This window comes from Cyrtonyx montezumae, unplaced genomic scaffold (genome assembly GCF_038088225.1).
Source record: "Cyrtonyx montezumae isolate F1298 unplaced genomic scaffold, pur_monq_1.0 scaffold_8, whole genome shotgun sequence".
Classification (NCBI taxonomy): domain Eukaryota; kingdom Metazoa; phylum Chordata; class Aves; order Galliformes; family Odontophoridae; genus Cyrtonyx; species Cyrtonyx montezumae.
Genome location: NW_027072089.1, coordinates 76597691 through 76616194, shown reverse-complemented (window position 1 = coordinate 76616194; position 18504 = coordinate 76597691). Strand labels below are relative to the sequence as shown.

At 39.7% G+C, this 18504-nt stretch overlaps 1 protein-coding gene across 2 annotated transcripts in view; it reads left to right on the top strand.

The window, feature by feature from the left end:
- Window positions 1-18038, top strand: part of PIGN (phosphatidylinositol glycan anchor biosynthesis class N) — a 97756-nt gene extending 79718 nt beyond the window's left edge. For both annotated transcript variants that reach the window (XM_065752383.1, XM_065752382.1), the window contains exons 24-29: window positions 1720-1775; window positions 2239-2314; window positions 3659-3732; window positions 6109-6151; window positions 7976-8028; window positions 17269-18038. In XM_065752383.1, the coding sequence (XP_065608455.1) occupies window positions 1720-1775; window positions 2239-2314; window positions 3659-3732; window positions 6109-6151; window positions 7976-8028; window positions 17269-17392 (426 nt within the window). In that variant the 3' untranslated portion in view covers window positions 17393-18038. The remainder of the gene's footprint in view (window positions 1-1719; window positions 1776-2238; window positions 2315-3658; window positions 3733-6108; window positions 6152-7975; window positions 8029-17268) is intronic.
- Window positions 18039-18504: the final 466 nt, after the last annotated feature.

The following is an 18504-nucleotide window of genomic DNA, read 5'->3' as shown; positions in this document are numbered from 1 at the left end:
TAGAGTAGGTCAGAATCACAGAGACTGTGTGGATTTGATTGAATTTGGGAATCTGCAGAAGCACAAGTGAGATGGTCACCTCATTAGAAAGGCAGTTCATTGCTAAAGAGGGTGGCAAGATGACTATATGCTAGGTGTTGAACATGTGTTTTCTAACCAGTGTATCAGAAAAACAGCTTATCAGACCTTGCAATGAGTTCATCTATTTCATTTGTTACTTTGCTGGGTTTTAAATAAAAAATAAGCTTGTAGTGAAAGTATTACTTTCAGATCCTAAAAATTAACCCCCCCTCAAAAAAAATTGTTTTTGAAAACTTCAGAAATATCAAACACTTAAATACAGAACTTCAATCTCATCTTACTTGAAAACATTTGAATGTATTCCGTTCAGGTCTTGAAAAAAAATAATCTGCTGTCTCCCTTGCAGGGGTAAGGTAAGATGCATTCTAGCTCAAAAGGCAGAGTTGCTTTTTTTTTTTTTTTTAAATTTAGATATGTTCAACAACTAGCAATGATGTTTCAGAGACCTTTTTATTGAAACAGTCATGTTGCATCTGCAACCCTGTAAGTTTTATATCTTGAAAATAATCTTCAGACTTTGTATATGAGGCCCGAAAGTCAGCCTGCACTGAGAGACCTTATAGCCTTACCTTCTAGAAGAAGATTCAGATCGCATATGCTTAGTATTTTGATTAGTCCTATGTACCACTGTATTTTTTTCTATTTTATTACAGAATTGTTGTTCTTATAAATCTCAACTGGCAGATTTGCGCTATGCTGTTAGACTGCTGTGTTACTAAACTTGAAATGATGTGATACGCTTGGGAGGTATAATTTCTGTAGTTATGCTGACCTAATCTTTCAGAAATACTGTGTGCAGAATCGCAACAGTTCTGCTGAATAGTTGGTAGCAAGCTGTTTATGCAGAGACTTAAATGATCTGATGCAGTAGCTGTAACAGGAGTGGAAGGACCCAGAGGGTGTTCTAGCAGCAGGAGCCATTGTCACAAACTACTCTGCCTGATGAAATGAAAAAAATAAAATAAAAAATAAAAAGCAGTTAAAACCATTATTTGACCAAAGAGATGCGAGTCATAATGGGTCTCAGTGAGCTCAGAAGGTAGAAGAATCTTTCATGGGCTGCAATAGCAGCAATCATCATATCTAAATGAACTTCTAGCTCTACCAATTGTGCAAGAGTTGTCCTACCTCCCCCAAGTACAGAGTTGCTGGGAGTCCCATGTTGCAATGGATAGGCTCAGCATAACCTTTGGACAACAAAGCTACGGGAGGGATAGCAACCTTTAGTCTTGTTTCATGGCCAACTGCCTCTTCCATGTTTGATTCCTCGATAAAACCGTCTATTTTGTTTGGTGATGCAAAATGTCAGCGAAGATGTGGGCTTGTTTATGTCCAGGTATGTTCCTATTTTACTAGGAGCCCAGAAAACAAGCTTCCAGTTTTCTGACAGGGGCTTTAAGACAATCTCTAAAACGTTACACGTGCAATTTCTGTCAGTAAAATTTGACACAATCATAACTGAAATCTTGGGTAGAGCTAGACAGTGCTTTGTTTGCCTTCATGCAATGTAGAACTGTAATAGTGGGTCTGCTTCCCGGAGTTTCATGATAGGATTTGGGAAGCAGACTTCAATGAAGGGGAAAATGCTTTGTTTTACTGCAACTGTTTCTGTGGTGTGTTTTCCTTAAATACATCTAGGTTTTCTTCATAGTGACAGCCTTTTTTGGCACTGGAAACATAGCCTCCGTTAACAGGTAATTATTATTCATTCATTTGAGAAACAGTAGGCTACAAAAATGCTTCCTACAGTTGATGTGCTGAATATAAATTTCGTCAGCAAAATCAGGGCAGAATTAAAACAATATTCTGTGATAATAATGATAACGAATGGTACTGTTTCTGCTCTATGTAGCCTGTTCCCTAAGAGCTGATCCTGGTTACAAGGTCATCTCAGTTTCTGTTATGTAGAAAGGAGTAGAGAGGACGCAACTGCTCATCAGCAGCATGTCTCCCCAAAAAGACACCAGCAGAGAAAATTGTAGAGAAAGAAAAGTGCAGTGTAAACAGTCCTTGCTAATTCAGTATTTGGGCAAGAGAAGAGAAATCTGGAAGCCTTGTTTAAAAATGTGTGCACACAGGACTAACTAAATGCTATGTTTTTAAATGCAAAATGCCATTTTGAGGACACGCTGTAATGTCTTCTTCATATTTCTCTAGTTTTGATCCTGCATCTGTCTATTGTTTCCTGACTGTGTTCAGTCCCTTTATGATGGGAGGCTTGCTCCTTTTGAAGGTTAGTAATAATACCTTAGTGAAATTTTCTCAAAGAACTGTTTAATAAATGATCTATCACGTACGTAGTTGTTACAAAAACATATATCTTTATTTGAGCTTCATTAGCCTTTTCATCCATGTGTGAAGTCTTCAGCCTTTATAGTGTTCCTTAGAGCTAAATTCTTCTGGTTCCCAGAGGAGAGAAGCTAAACTGTATGGAAAGTATAATTTAACTGCATTAGATTGGTTTATTATATTGAAATGGAAGTTTCAAATGTTGAGAAGACCTCTAAAGTATTTTTTTTAATGGTAAGTTGTCCCTATGGTATAGTGTCTACAGAAACATTGAGGGAATATATACTTTTTTATTAGTTTAATCTATCTGTATCTATTACATTAAATACGAGCTTTGAATGCTGTACTGATTAGGCTGCCATTTTCACAATAAGTACTATTTTTAACTTTTTTTTTTAATATCTTTAAGATCTGTTAGAAACTGGATTGCACTCCTTGCTTACTGTCAAGATATGGGAGCTGTTTTCTGATACTTAAGTGCAGGAACTGCCCAAGGCAGAGGCAAAGAGGAAAATAGGAAGGGAAATAGGGAATTAATGGATTTCTTAATATACGCAGTAGTTTCTGCCTCTGCCTTTGTGTTACTTCTGTCCAATGGAAAGCAGACTTAACTTTACAGTTATACTCCAGGACACTAGTCAATAAAAACCTTTTGGATCTTAGGGAACAGCTTTTGGCCTGTAAGAATTGTAATGTTTTCACACTTCTAACTTAAGGAACGCAAGTCAGCTTTGGAAGAAGCAAAAAGCAACATTCATGTTTCTAACTTTTTTTTTTTTTGCTTTGATTTCTTCTTAACTTACAGAACAATTTTCATTTGCTTTACTTGGGTTCCAAGGATGAACTTTTCTCTTGCTGAATACATGCTGTATTGTGTTTTTTAACTTTTTTTTTTTCTGTTGGCTGAGATGGACATATTTTGCTTGGAGCTCTGCATCCTGTCACGTGAGATCTTGCATCCCACTAATTTTTTCCTCTCTCCTTGCTGAAGTGTTTATCATCAGTGCTAAAATGTCTAAATGAAGTGAGGGTCATCAAGGTGTTTTAAATATAGTTTTCCATATTGCCTCATGGTTTATTTCATTGCAGTTCAGCTATGATCATGGGAGGGATTTTCCTCGTTTATTAAGCATGCATTTTGAAGAATGTGTTTGCACATTTTCTTGCCAATGTTTTTCTAACATACACATTCCATGATAATTTCAAAATCCAGAAAATATTTCCACAACCTGCCAGGTTGTTTTGTAAATACAGTTATTAACCAAAATGTTGTTTGTTTTTTAATCAGGTTGTAATACCATTTGTTCTGGTGTCATGTGCTTTTGAAGCTGTTCAAGTCACAACGCAGCTATCTTCTAAGAGGTACAGTAAGTACTCTATTTCTGCATTAGTGAGGGTTTCATACCTATTCTGCAAGAATTCAAAATGGTCAAATCTCAATCTAGATTTAAAAGAAAAAAATAGGTCATACTGTTACTTTTACTTGTATTGTTTCTATTTTTTGTTCAGTGATTTTGCAAGCTCACGAGTTCTTTTCATCATGATAGATGATTATAAATGGAAGTGTTAGCCCTGTCTGAAGCGATGATATTTAATATTCTTCCTTGATAACACACAGAAGGAGCACGTTTTTTTCCTCATAATATAGAAAAATGAGAGGAACCTAAAGTTTGACTTTTGTTTCACGTTGCAACTCTGCCTATAGTACAATATTTTAAAAATAACCTATTTATAATGTAACCAATTCAGTGCTTTGTAGCACTGACCTCAAAATGAACAGCGTTTAAAAAAAAAGTCTGAATCATTGAATGGCTTATGTTGGAAAGGACCTTAATACTCACTCAGTGCCAACCCTTTTCCATGGGCAGTGCTGCCACCCACCAGCTCAGGCTTTGAAGGAACAGCACAAGGCTCACCATCCCACTAAACCTTTTTAGCCCCATGCAGTCTGTGTGAGCTGTCCCTGGACCTCCAAAGAAGGCTATCCACCTTCCTTGCTAGGGGTGATATAGGAGCAGAGATGCATTGTGGAACTGGGACTGTTCAGGAGATCAGCTAGCAATTTATATTTGTAGGGATCAGGCAACATAAAGGTCAGTGTTTCCCAACTTCTGAATGCGTGTGTGCCAGAGTTATTGCAAGCTTCTATGAAACGTGCACGTGTGTGTGTGAGAGGGGAAATTATATGAACTTCTAAAACTGTGAGGCACAGGTACATCTTTACAACACCGAGACTGTGGCTGTACCTCAGGTTGGGATTTTTGCTGGCTTCATTTAACTGCTTAGGTAACAATAGCAAAGATACTGCCACAGCATCAGCTTGGGAACAAGACAGAAACCACAAGATGTGCCCACGTTCCCAGGAGAGGTTGTGCTCTGATTGTCAGTGCATCCCAGAGATTGTACTGCACTCATTATTGCTCTTGCTGCCCCTGCTAGCTAAATTAAGCCATCACAGACAGCAATCTTGTTTTCGGAGTGTTATAAACATGCCCTGAAGTTTGCGTTGCCCTTCCACTGTGAAAGTTTTCCCGCAGTTCAGAATGGCATAAAGTAGATTTTTGTGATCTCAACAGATTGCTCCCAAACTCGTTGTTTGTAGATAAAAGAACTACTCTTTGTTTCTTGCTGTTCATGGAGAATATTCTGTCAGGATGTTCCTATAACTTGCCTGTGAAATAAGCCCTCTAGCTGAGTGCTTCCTAGACACTGCAAGGCTGCAACATCCAATCTGAGCCATAGGTAACGAGAAGAGGGCTTTCAGTGAGTCTGAGACGTAGTAGGTTTGTAGCATGCTAGTTCACCGATGAAGCATAGCTGATTTAAGCAATAGGAGAACCTCTTTCTTGTCAGAAGACATCAATATGAGTGTCCCCCTGCACAAACTCATTCAATGCTGCAGCAGGGCATTTCCTCCCTAAAAAGCCTTTGTGGATTTATGATGGTACTACTGACAAATCAGCTGTATTATACTTAAAGACTTCTTTGCTAATGGGTCAGTTTCTTGCTACATTGCTTCAGTGTCATTAACTAGAAACTAGTTTTAACCAGCAATAGTAATTGCTTTCATGCAATTTAGGATTTACATAGTTTAATGAAAAGAACATTAGGTTAATGGGGAAAAAATACCTTTACGTGCTCCCTTCTGGTTCGTTTTATTGGCTGCATTCTAATTCCCAGAAGTAACCTGCTGCCTGACAGCAGTCTGGGTGCATGCCATCAAAATGCTATGCCTTGCTTGAAGAGTTTACAGGAGCCCAGAGCTCTGAAAAGGAGGCATGCACTTTGTTCAGCAGGGAGGATGTCAGAATAGGACCAATCAGCTCAGTTATCTGTCTATCCAAAACGGTTTTTTTCACTCCTGAATCCATTCTCAAGCTTCTAAATCAGCTTTATTTGGCTTAGCTGGCGCATGAGCTCCCAGTGTCAGGAATGGGCAGGCGCTGTTTCCAACATGCTCTTGTTCTCTGCTAAATGACTCGTGTTAGGTTTCTCTGTTGCAAAATTGAAACTGCTAATGTGAAATGTCTGTTTCAAGCAGGGTGGGATTACAAATACCAAATGTTCTAGTCATGTATTTTAATTCTCTAATAAATGCAAAAGTAGCTGAGTGGTGGAAAGGCAAGCACAAGAAACAGTATCTTATTTTAATTTCGTTGTGGGGATGTTAGTAAGCTTTGTGATGTCTGTGGCCATGAATGCTGGATGATAGTCTGGTTTTGTTTTTTTTCTTTGCAGCCTTTTCCTCATTGTTCTTGTGATTTCAGACATTATGGCTTTGGTAAGTTGTTGTTGCACATTCTCTTCAAGTAAGACGAAGCCAAGAGGGCTCTACTAACTCCATGTAGGGATCTGAATTTGTTTCAGACTTCTAAGTTTTTGCAACCAGGGCAATGAATTGAAATCCTAGCATAATTTAGAGATAACACTCCTGCAATCACCACTCTTTGTATTTCATGTAATTAAAGCTTCTGAAGAAATAATGCTCTTATAATAGCAAGAGACAAAAATGAAGTAACAACTTAATCTGAGTTTTTCATGTGCTTTCCAATCAAATTCTTAGGCAGTATTTAAATCAATTGTAGCTTTGTGCCAGCCTTAGTTAATTTTTCAGGAATGTGAGCCTTCTCCTCATGGCCCCCCACTTTTCCATGAAAAAGGGACACAAAGGAAAATATGTGTTACACATCATTTTCATTGTTAGAGTTGCAAGAATCCAGGAGATCTGCAAAGTCTGAGAAAAAAGACTTTGTGCCCTCGGCAATAAACTCTTAGGGAATGAAATCTTCAGACAGTTTGGGTCCACAAATGAAGCTAGTTGAAACAACCCAAATCTGAACAATAATAACCCACTATAATTTTCACATATTGATAGTACATTTTCATAGTTTTCCATTAACAGTCTTCAACTTAGCAAGTAGAGCCCCTTAATATCTCAACGCGTGAGTTCCCCTTTGGTTCCTTCGATTCTCTCCCCAGTTACACTGGAAAGGAGGGGAAAAGTGAGCAAATGACTGGGTGGTGCTTTGCCACCTGCTAGGTTAAAGTACAACAGTATCATTAAGTTAACAGAAATCTTTAAGAATAGCAGGTAGAGCTTGCGTTTTCACTTCATATATGCTGGTTTAGTTTAGCCACTTTGGAGGAAGCATTCCAGGTGTGATACCATTGTAAATTGCAGTGTACAATATATTGTGATCTCTGGATCTTACCTCATAGGAAAAACAGCAAATACAAAACCAAATGACTATTTTGTCTGTAGAGTAAGAAAAATGAGAAGGTGTAGTTTTGCTTCATTCCGAGCAAGTCTTTTGACTAAACTGATTTTCGATAGGTTTCATAGGAAAAGGATTAATATATCAGTAAACAGCAGTCAGTGTTTCACTAACAAAAAGGTCAGTCTAAAAGGAAAAGAGGAATACAGGTGTGTACTGGTGTGTAGCAAACCTCAGTATCTTGTACCTCATATATTCTCCTATTTTGACATAATAATTTTAAAACAACTAGTAAACATGTGCTTGGTGTACAAAAAATAAGTCTGACCAAAGAGGTGTGATGTGCAGGAACTTTGTGTGTACAAAGCAGAAAAAAAGTGGAAAAACATTTGTCTGTGGTCTTGAATCTTGCAATTGTTTCTTGTGACCATCAGCTAGAATTCACTAATAGTTTAGTACTGTCTTTTCCTGACTTTATTGCCATTTTGCAGATGAGAAACTGCCAGAGTTGTCCAATATTTGTGGTAGATTTCTGTGAAAACAATATATACCCTTCTTTTTGACTTTAGTTGTTATTTGGGAACCTGTTATTTTAAGCAACAAGGTGGACTGTCTTATTGAAAAAGTTGTCTGCTGGTAATCTCTGCTTCTTGCCAACAGAGAGAGAACTTGATCCATCTTTAGCTGCTCATATTTGATACCATGTTAAGTCTGTTTCTGGCTCTTAGAGTATTTTTCTCTTTGGTCCAAATGAATATTCCTGGAAAGGTCCTGCCCTTGTTCTACTTGAGTTAGAAACTTGGAGTAAACAACCTGAAAACATTGGTTGTGATTTTGTGTTTCAAATTGTGCATCGTTGATTTACTAATGAAAGTTGTTTTATTTCCTAGCACTTTTTCTTTTTGGTTAAAGATTATGGAAGCTGGCTTGACATAGGAACAAGGTACAGTATTTTTTGCTTCTGTTGCATTTTGAGGAGGCACAGAGGTTAATGTTGTTGTTTACTCTTTGTAATTTTTTCCAATTACTCTCCTTAATCAAATGCTTCAGTGATGATCCCTGTACTTAAGACATTTGTGCACGTGTATGTATGTGCCACGTACATACTCACATGCACACATAAATATATCCACAGCTAAAACTCCTGACTTAAAATCTTTGCAAGAGCAACGTGGAATAGGCAGCTAATCTAGCATGACAAAAAATCCTGTAAACAGTGTTTGTTTTATTTCTAAAGAACAATAATTACACAAAAGCATCTTAATCACTGATTTGCACTGTAATTAGTCTTTATCACTGTTAAAATTGTAATTTATCCAAGTTGTTGATTGTCTTAAATCTAATTAAACTTCCATATAAGATCCATCTTGAATTAATGAACGTTTAGCAAGTTACGTTGGTGGGTACCAATGCTTCAGTTAATCCTACCTTCAGCTTGGGGAGAATAGATCTGTGGCATTTAAACATACAACTCACAGTTATAGAAAGTGAATGTGTTCTGCACAGCGAAGTCCTACAACATACATCACCAGGTAGATTTTCAACCATGCATTCTTATTTGTGAGTTGCCCAGAAACAGAAAATAGCTTTCAGAGTTACCTTCCCTGAGTTATGGGAATAGATTATAATCTGTATTAAGTTTAGAAGGGAATATGTACAAAATAATCCAGCCAATCTGGTAGCCTGAAAATATCATTTAAAGAAATGTTGAATATTGATTCATTGTTAATACTCTGTTTAGTCTGTGTTTACCCTGTGCTCTGCTGAGCCCCTTGCTTTCTTGGGCACATGCATGCCTGTACAAACATGCATCCACACATCCCGCCTCTTTCCTTTTGCAATTTTGAAATTCCTGCTTATATGTTTTGAAAGTTCCTAGTAGGAGGATGTTGAGCTAGATCAAATAATGGAAACAGCGCTTTAACTTCATCACACTTCCTTCTTGCTGTCAGTCTGTGCTAAGTCAGTTGGCTTCATCCTTTGGCTGAATTCCTTTGTAGTTTAATGAGGATATAAAGACCTCAGAAGAGCCCTGCTTAGCTGAGCGAGAAGCTTTCTAATTGGGAGTTGACAAGCAAAAACAAAAAATGTCGCAAGTAACCAAAAACTTTGTTTCTGATGTACTGTCTTCATAGCACAGCCATTTACACTTGGGATAGATTGTTGGATCTGTTTCCGCTGGAGGTACACTTTGTTCCTGAGAGCTCGGGGGAGCCTATTACATACATATGTAATTCTGCCTCTCAATGTGTGTTTGAGCACAGAAGAAAGCATTTAAAGAATTCTTTTGAAAAAGTATTTGTGATTAATTTTTAATGTGGTAATGCACAATGCTCAGGCCGCCTTAAATTTGTCATTAATTCACTTTTGACTGCTTGACTTCACAACCTACATCATTACACTGGAGTCTGTTTATGTATACACTGTGTGTGTGTGAACGTAAGTTAAAGCTGACTTGGCTGCTTTAGAGAAAAGGTGAAGCTTTAGGCAGAACTGAAGCAGTTCTTCTCTTCCCTAGCACAAGCAGTGTTCTGACCCCTGAACCTGAGCAGATTTGTCAGCGTTGTCCTCAAGCTTCGCAAAACCAGCGGGCAACAGTAGAAGATTCCTTTTTGTTTATTCCTGAAAAATGAGCTTCGTGGGGTTTTGGGCAATTCCCAAAATCAGTGGGAGAGAGATACTAACATGGCTCTTTCCTGTCCTCTTCTTACAGTCCTTGTGACAGTTCTGTGGCATTCCTCTTGCAGTGTTGTCTGTTGTTGCTTTGACAGCAAGATCTGAAAATATCCCCTCACAGCTGACATTTTAGATGTTGCCAATATTTTCCTGAGAAGACTGAGTCAGTTAAGGAAATGGTGGTCGGTTTTTTTTTTTTTTTTTTTTCCAGCCATTTCTATCTCAGCAAAACCTGTGTGGAATTTCATGGAACAAAGAATAGAAGCACCCTTAGGGACAGCTCTTGACAGCTTCTTCTTTTCCATTTTCTTTTCCTTTTTTTTCTTTTTCATGTGGCACTGATAGGGGGGATACAATTTTCAGGTTCATTTTATATTACTACTTTACAAGATCATTGAAATCAGATTGGAAAGCAGCAATTTAGTCGCCTAGTGAATAGCAAGAGATTGGTTCCTTTGAAGTCCTCTGAAATGCCATATATCTCGCATTTGGAAAGTTTCTGATGTATATTTCCACTCATTCTTTTTTGTGATGATATAGTTCTCTGAATTTTCTAAGTACCACACCTCAAAATTTTTGAATGTACTCTCAGTAAGAATATGCAAGTTCAGTAGGAAATGCTCATTAAGTAATACCTGGGTTTTTCAGTAGCACGCCTCACTATGTTCATGTGAAAAATCTGATTTCAAAAACCTCAGGGAAAAAAATAAGACTTTCATTGTTATTTTATGGTGGTGTTTTGTTTCCTAGGGGATCTCTCTCATTGTTTGGAAGTAGTTTTTGCTTGCTTAACTGATACCTTTTTGTTTTTTAATTTCACTCCTGGCTGTTGCATCTCAGTCTACCATGCCTCATATCTGCCTTAACAATGCCTTTATTCTTCCAGTTGAATATGCCATACCTTTCAAGTATTGTGTATCAAGGGAAGAGATTTCTACTTTTCCCTTTCTTCCAGATGATTAATGAAATGCTGAACAACAACACATCTAGCACACAGTTCTGTAGTACCACATTCAGCAAATCATAAACCCATCACTGATTGCCTCTTCTCAGGAAATTATGAGTAACTGTAATTGTTTATAGCTTCTTAGAAAGTATTTGAACCCCTTTGCTTAATTATGGTACTAAATTCAGCACAGACTTATTTTTCAGAGAATATAATCTTCAAGTGAATGTAGAATTCATAGCAGTTGGTTATGCAAGCTTGTGAGGTCTGCTAGCTTTACCCTTTACCTGTATGTATGTTTTGAGGTAACCGTAAATTGTATCATAAGCTGTAGGAAAACCCAATGTTACATTTCATAGATAGAACAGTGCAGACTTCCCAGTACTCTTGATTTATCAGTGTTTATTACGTGATCATGGGAAGTTTCTGACAGATTCTTTTATTTTTGAGTAACAGATAAATGGAATGGATAGCTTTTCACCTTCTTTGCCACTAAAGTAGATTCCTCTATTGCTTAAAAATTGTTTTATCTATCTAGCTCTAAAAATTGAGATATGTAGCCTTTAAAACATGCTATAGCTGTATAGTATGTGCAGTTTGTAGATAGCTGTTTAAACAGATGATAAAGATAAACCCTTGAAACTTATTTATGTGGCAGTATTACATAGTTTAATCCAGACATCTTCTGTACTACTTTCCCAATCTTTTTGTATCAGTTGCTGGAAGATACAGAGATAAATATAATCTGAACTGCTCTTCTGCAGTTTCAAAGGTCAGTGGATGTAAAGCTTCTAGATAAAGCATAGATAAGGCAGTTTATGGTTTTCCATAGTCGAAACAGTTTTAGTTCTGGGATACGTGTGTTCTCAGTCTGATTATTAAAACAAAGGTATGGGGGGAAATAGTGTTCACCAACAATTTCTAAAGTGAGGCACCAGCACAGACTGTCCAGAGAAGCTGTGGTGCCCCATCCCTGGAGGTGTTCAAGGCCAGGCTGGATGGGACTCTGGGCAGTCTGAGCTGCTGGTGGCAGCCCTGCCCACAGCATGGGGTTGGGGAATGGTGGGCTTTAAGGTGGCCTCCAACCCAAGCACTTACTGAAAGCAGCACGTCATGTGAAGGTAAAGTCCTCAAACTCTTCTGGAAAGAGCTTATCCAAGTCCTTGTGTGAGTTACTTTGTTGTTGTTTTAATTTGGTCCCAAATAACTTACTCTGTCTTCTTAGTTTTCAGTCACGTCTGTCATCTTAGGAAGTTAACGTAACTTGAGAGAAGAGGCGTGGTTTGATGCAAGACTATTTTGGTCTCAAATATCTAGTGATAATTGATTCCTCTTTTCTGGGACTAATACATCTCACCAGTATACACTGTCACAAGCAAAGCCAAGAGAGGATATTACCTCATAGTCTCTTTCTGTTTACTTGTGACTAAAATAGGCCTCTCTGGGTGGGACACCAGGTTTTCCTAGCACTAACTTCACTTGCTCACCTTGATCCATACATAAAGCAGTCACCTTTCTGTTGAATGGTGCTGCCTTACCTTAGTTAGTCCAGTTTCCCTTACAACAGCTGCTGTTTCTTTTACCATTCCCTGTCCATGCCTGTCTCATCCTTCATAAGAATTGCCCCTGCTGTAGCCCCACTGTGCTTAATATCTTCCCTTCCTCCATGTGAGTCAAACTTGCCAGGAACCTAGAATCACAGTCCTTTTTCTTGTTAGCTCAGATTTGACTTCCAATGAAGGAAGCTCTTTCTGAGAATTACCTGCTTTACTGTATTTACTGTAACTACAGATCCAGCCAAGAGTGTACTTCTGTGTTGTCCAGGGATCAAGTTTTCCACACTGCTGTTGTGCTATGTACCTGTAAGATTCTTGCTTTGTTTGTTTAGTTACAACATTACCCCAGCCTGAGAACTAATTTAGTAAGCAGGGCTGCCTGCAGGCACTGCAGTGCAAGTTGCTGATACCCCCAGAGATGCTGGCTGTTTGCAATTACATGACAAGTTGACTGAAATTGTTTTTAATTGTGCTCTGTGGCGTAATCTATACATTTTCCTTTACTCTGAATGTCTAATATCTTGATAAAGGGGTGTAGCTATTGCACCTTGTGCAGTATAGCAAGAGAAAAATGTGTGTAGCACTCTGTTCTTCATGAAAGCCTGAAGGACCTGTCCCTACATTGACAGGTAGCTAAGCAGAGTTTGCATACTTTTTACTTTGAAAAAAACTCTGCAAATAATTGATAATCACCCACATCTGGTAAACCTTGAAGAGCAGAGGGGAAATCAAATGTCTGTAAGTACTGTGCTGATGGCAGCAAGCCTTCAGCAACAACTTATCCTCTGATGACTGTTTCAGAGTGTCTGTAGGAATAAAAGCAGGGCCCTCATTTGACTTAAGATTTTCAGATCTCACATTTTCCAGCTAGAATGTAAGTATTTGTTTTCACTTGTGTGAAAACCTAAAATTTTGGTGCCATGTGAATAGAAAAGCTGAGGTATTAACAGTAGCACATGAAATATTAAGCCACACAGCTGTTCATCGGAGTGGCTGTTTCCTTAATGCTATGCAAGCTTCTGTACCTGTAGTGCTTGTACAATTCCCCAGGGCACATTACACCATGAAAACAACTGCAGTGAGAATTTGACTTTGTTGGCAGCATTATGTCCTTTCCCACAGAGCCCTGAAATGCGGACAGAGTCTGCAACACACCCAGGTGAACTTCCAAGGGCTGTTCTGGTGGGAGTTGTGCAATCATACAACACGTGGACAATCACAAATACATTGTGAGTTGCGAAGTCCGAAGTGCGCCGGCCAGCTGAAGGCATGTTTTGTGCCTAATTTCATGCTCTTGCAGTGCGATTTTGTATATTCCCCACAGATCAAAGCGGGGGTTGGGCTCTTGCAGTTGTGCTGCTCTGCTTAGCTAAAGCTAGAGATGAAGATGTTTGTAGGAAAGGGATGTAGGAAAGATGGCTACTGTCAGACAATTTAAATCATTCAGTCATTCACAGCAGGGAATATTGTCAGTTGCACTGCGTACGGGTGAGAGCTGACACAGATGAGAGCTGCAGGGTGTTGGGATGGATTATACTTGCTGAGTTGTGGGCATATTTGTACTGGTGTATTTTTGTGATTGATTACTTAAATGTATCTGTTTTGAGCAAGGTATTTGTGAGATTATAATCGGACTCAACAGAAACAGGAGAATCTCATAGCATGAGTCAAGTTCCTCTCAGCATTCTCCACCCACTTTGTTCAGACCATTTCCTTTGGTTACTTGTATCCTGGCTGCAGAAGAGCTCCTGTTCATTACTGAACTTTCGGGTTACTTTTATTCTCTCACACTGGTTAGTGGCCAAGCTTTGTTAAGAGCCGATGCTTCTCTGCTTCACAGAACTAAATTACGCTATGCTACTGCCAAGATTGTCACAATCTTGGGGTCATGAGGATTGATAGCATCAGTTAGAAGCTTTACTGCTCTTCTGTGGCTAAACTGTCAAACAGAATGAGTCCTCAGGCAGAAATTCCAGATCATTAAACCTGCAAGTATTCTTTGCAATTCTTTTTTTCTAAATAAACTCAGGCTTAATCAAGTCTGAAGTTACTCTACTCATCCTAAGGAACCATCTGCTTTGAAATAGTGGAGACATCAATACCTCTCATGCCAGAGTGCCCTGTATCTTCTGTAGTCCCAGGAATAAACAAACATCTAAACTAGTGGCTCTGGATGCTCTGATGCAGATGACTGCAGCAACGTTTCATCTGAAACTTTAGGCTGAAGTGTGACATCAGATACGCCTTTAAGAGGCTGGGTATGTTGATGCTGGAAGGGGCAGACATGACAGATGGGGAAAGAATGCTCTGGGCAGCAAGCTAGCTGGACTTATTAGCAGAACTGATGATGGGGGATTTCACCTGCTCCGAGGTCTGCTGAGAAAGCAACATGGCAAGCTGTAAGCAATCCAGGCAGTTCCTGGTCCAGATGTTAGACAAACGGACCAGAGGTGAAACGTTATGGACCTAGTGCTTACCAATGCAGAGCAGCTTATTAAAAAGATTGGAGGTAGTCTGGGCTGCAGTGCTTATGTCCTGGTTGAGTTTGTAATCTTGAGGAATACAGGCCTGGCAAAGAGCAAAGTCAGAACCCTGAACTTCAAATAAGTGAAATTCTGCTTGATTAAGGAGTTAGTGTGGGAGTTCCCCTGGGCAGCTGTCCTTAGGGATAAGGAAAATGAGCAGAGATGACAACTCTTTAAGGTCACCTTTCTTAGAACACAAGAGCTCATGTTCCCACGTATTTGAAATCAAGCAGAAGAGATAGGAAGCTGGCATGGCTGAATAAGGACCTGTTGGTCAAACTGAGGTGTGGGAAGGAAATGTGTTGGCAGTGGAAGCAGGGACACGTGGCCTGGAAAGAATACAGGGATGACATCCAGATGTGTATGGAAGAGTTCAGGAAAGACGAGACACAGATGGAACTGAACTTGAGAAGAGATACAAAGAATAATGATAAAGGGGTTCTGTACATAAATGAGTCAGAAAAGAAAGGCCAAGGAAAGCATACCTCCTCTGATAAATGGGAAGAGAGAACTGGCAATAGCAATATGGAGAAGACTGAGGTATTCAACAAATTCTTTGCCTCAGTCTGGTCTCCCAGATCTTTAATGTTCCTGAATCTCTTGATAGAGGGATCTTCCTCCCCCAACCTCCCACTGGAAGCAGAGTTTGAGATCACCTGATGAGACTCAACACTCGCAGGGCTATTGGGCCCAATGACATGCATTCCAGGGTGCTGAGGGAGCTGGCAGCCAGAGGGTTATGGTCAGTGGCTTTGTGGAGGGCAGTGGCAAGTGGTTCAGAGCCTCAGAGTTCCATCTTGGGTTTCGTGCTCTTCAACATCTTTATCAGTGACATAGTCAGTGGGATTGAGCGCACCCTCAGTAAGCGTGCTGATAACATGAAGTTGAACGATGCAACAGAAAGATGGGATGCTATCGGAAGAGGAAGCTGGACAGGCTTGAGAAGGCTTGGGCCCTTATGAACTTACTAAGTTCAACAAGACCAAGTGGAAGGTGTTGTACTTAGTTTGAGGCAATCCTAGACGTGAGTACAGACTGGGAGAACTTACTAAGAACAGCCCTTCAGAGGAGGACCAGAAAGCCAACCGTATCTGTGCTGAATCAAAAGAGTGGCCAGCATAGTAGAGGGAGACAATCACCTCTCTTGATCTGACCTTGTGATGTCTGATTGGGTGTACTGCATCCAGGTATGGGGCCCCCAGCACAAGAAAGACATGGAGTTGTTGGAGCAGGTCCAGAGGAGGGCCACGAATATGATCAGAGGGAAGGAACATCTCCCCTGTGAAGAAAGGTAGAGGGAGATGGACTTGTTCAGCCTAAAGAAGGGCCTGGGAAGAACTTATTGTAGCCTTCCAGTACTTAATGGGAACTTATAAACAGGAGGGAAAGTAACTTTTTACATGATCTGATACTGATGGGACAAGTGGGAACAGTTTTTATCTAAAAAAGAGAAGATTTAGATTAGGTGTGAGGAAGAAATTCTTTACTCAGAGGGAGGTGAGGCACTGGTGTAGGTTCCCCAGAGAAGCTGTGGATGCCCCATCCCTGCAGGTGTTCAAGACCAGATTGGATGGTGTCCAGAGTAGCCTGCTTGGCGTGGAGGGGTGGGCAACCCTACCCATTACTGAGAGGTTGAAATCTTCTATCCCAAGCTACTTCCATGATCTGGAAGAATCCTGATTTTGTAATGGCTTATACTAATGACCAACTTGGTTCAGATACTGAACACAGAATGCTGAATGTTCCAAAATAAAATCTCAGTCTGAAGCAGTAGTTGTCTGTAATGCTGGTAAACATCAGATAGGTGAGGAAGTAGTGCAAGAGTTAGAGCAAGTTGGGAGAACAATCTCTGTGTGTGATCCTCTTAACCATTAATGACTTGAGGAGTTTCTTACCCAGAAGTCATACCTTCATATTGTGTTTGAACTAATTTGTTTAATCTGTTTGAATCTGTGTGTTACTGCAGCTGTGAAATCTGCAATTTTTAGAAATGTTGTGTGAAAAAATAGTGTTTGTTCTCTTGAAGCTTCTTATCACTGGAGAAGTGTTTTCTCTAGAATACTGCAGCTCAACTGACCTAAATATCTGAGTTGTCGTACTACAAGCAATGTCTTCCCAAGTTTTCCCAAAATTCTGTGTTATCAGTCTATAGCATAAACAAATTTTACAGTGGTTTGTTGCATACACTGAATTACCCATTTGGATGAAAAGAATATACCCAGTACCTCTTACTTGCTTGGTACGCATTCAGTTGTGTTTTCTGTTGTCCCCACCATTTTATTTTGCCACAGGCTTTTTTTTCACATGATAGTGCTGCTATAATAGTTGTCTTCTTGGAGCAGCATGTATGAAACATTGTGTATGAAGTGAACAATAATTTGGCCTAATTTAAAAAAGTAAAAAATCAGGAGGTTGTTAAAGTCTATTATTTCTCCTTGGCAATTTACATTTTCTGTTTTCTGTCTGTTTCTTCCTTGCAGCATTAGCCACTATGTGCTGGTGATGTCACTGACCATATTTATGATGCTGATGAATGGATTGGCCCAGCTGCTCACTACCAAGAGACTTGAACTTTCCAGAAGGACTAAGCACCATTCCACGTGATAAAGCAAGAAATGTTCCTGCCCTTAAGTTCACCCTCTGGCTTCCTCTGAACCAACATCCACTTCTGTAATGTAAATATAAGTTAATGGACTCGAGTGCCAAAATCCCATTGTGGACCAGAGTGTGCTGCTGACAGAGATTAAATGCTGTCCTATGACTGAAATTTGCATTTGTTGATTGTCATTTAGACATCAGCAGGGCTGAAACAAACTCAGCTTTATTCTCCAAGAGCTCATATTTTTTGAAAATAAGAATGACTATGAAGTCCAATGTAAAAGAAATAGGCAGTCTTTTTTTGTTGGTTTTTTTTTCCCCAGTTGTTAGAACTTTTCTGCCAGTGTTTGTCTCATGGGCATAGCCTCATTAGGAGTCTCCGAAGTCCTACCTTCACTGCGTGTCTCACACGTGCATTTGATGATCTCTGAGACTGGTTATAACTTCTGCAAGCTGTGTGAACGTGAGGCAGACTTTGTATGTGAGACAGGTTAAGACAGGTATGCTGTGAAGCTCTTGCTGTGAGACAAAAGCTTTTAGCTAACCTGAGTGCAAACTGTGGTCTCCTGCTGCCTCCTCTGCCAGCACTTGGGCAGGCTGAGCACTAAGTCAGATCAAGTAATCGATCCAAATGAAAATGAACCCGATTAAGGAACTGTATAATAGAATTTGGACAGAATCCCTGGTCCATCTCATGTTGGGGGCAGGTAGTAAGGTTAGAACTGCTTATTTCAGTGACAGACTAGAGTTCGATCAGCATAAAGAGGTCATGAAGCTAGAGCTAGTGATTTGCACAGAGAGATGCTCATCTTGCTCTGCAGAGGATTTTTTTTCTTTGTTTCTGTTTCCACTTGCATTCTGGTCGCAATTGCAAGTGTCAGCTTGGATAATGCCAGCACCACGAGAAAACACAGACACAAATCTGCTTTTAATGCTTATTAGAAATGAGAGAACAAAGAACCAGGAGACTTACAGGCTCTGCTATCATGAGCACCATTGCAGCTTTGTGGCCTTTCCAAAAGCAAACATCAGCTTCCCTACCACTAGCCCAAAGTTAATTAAGTAGCTCAAACGATATCACCCACCTGCATGTTGATGCTGCAGCATTCCTTGAAGTC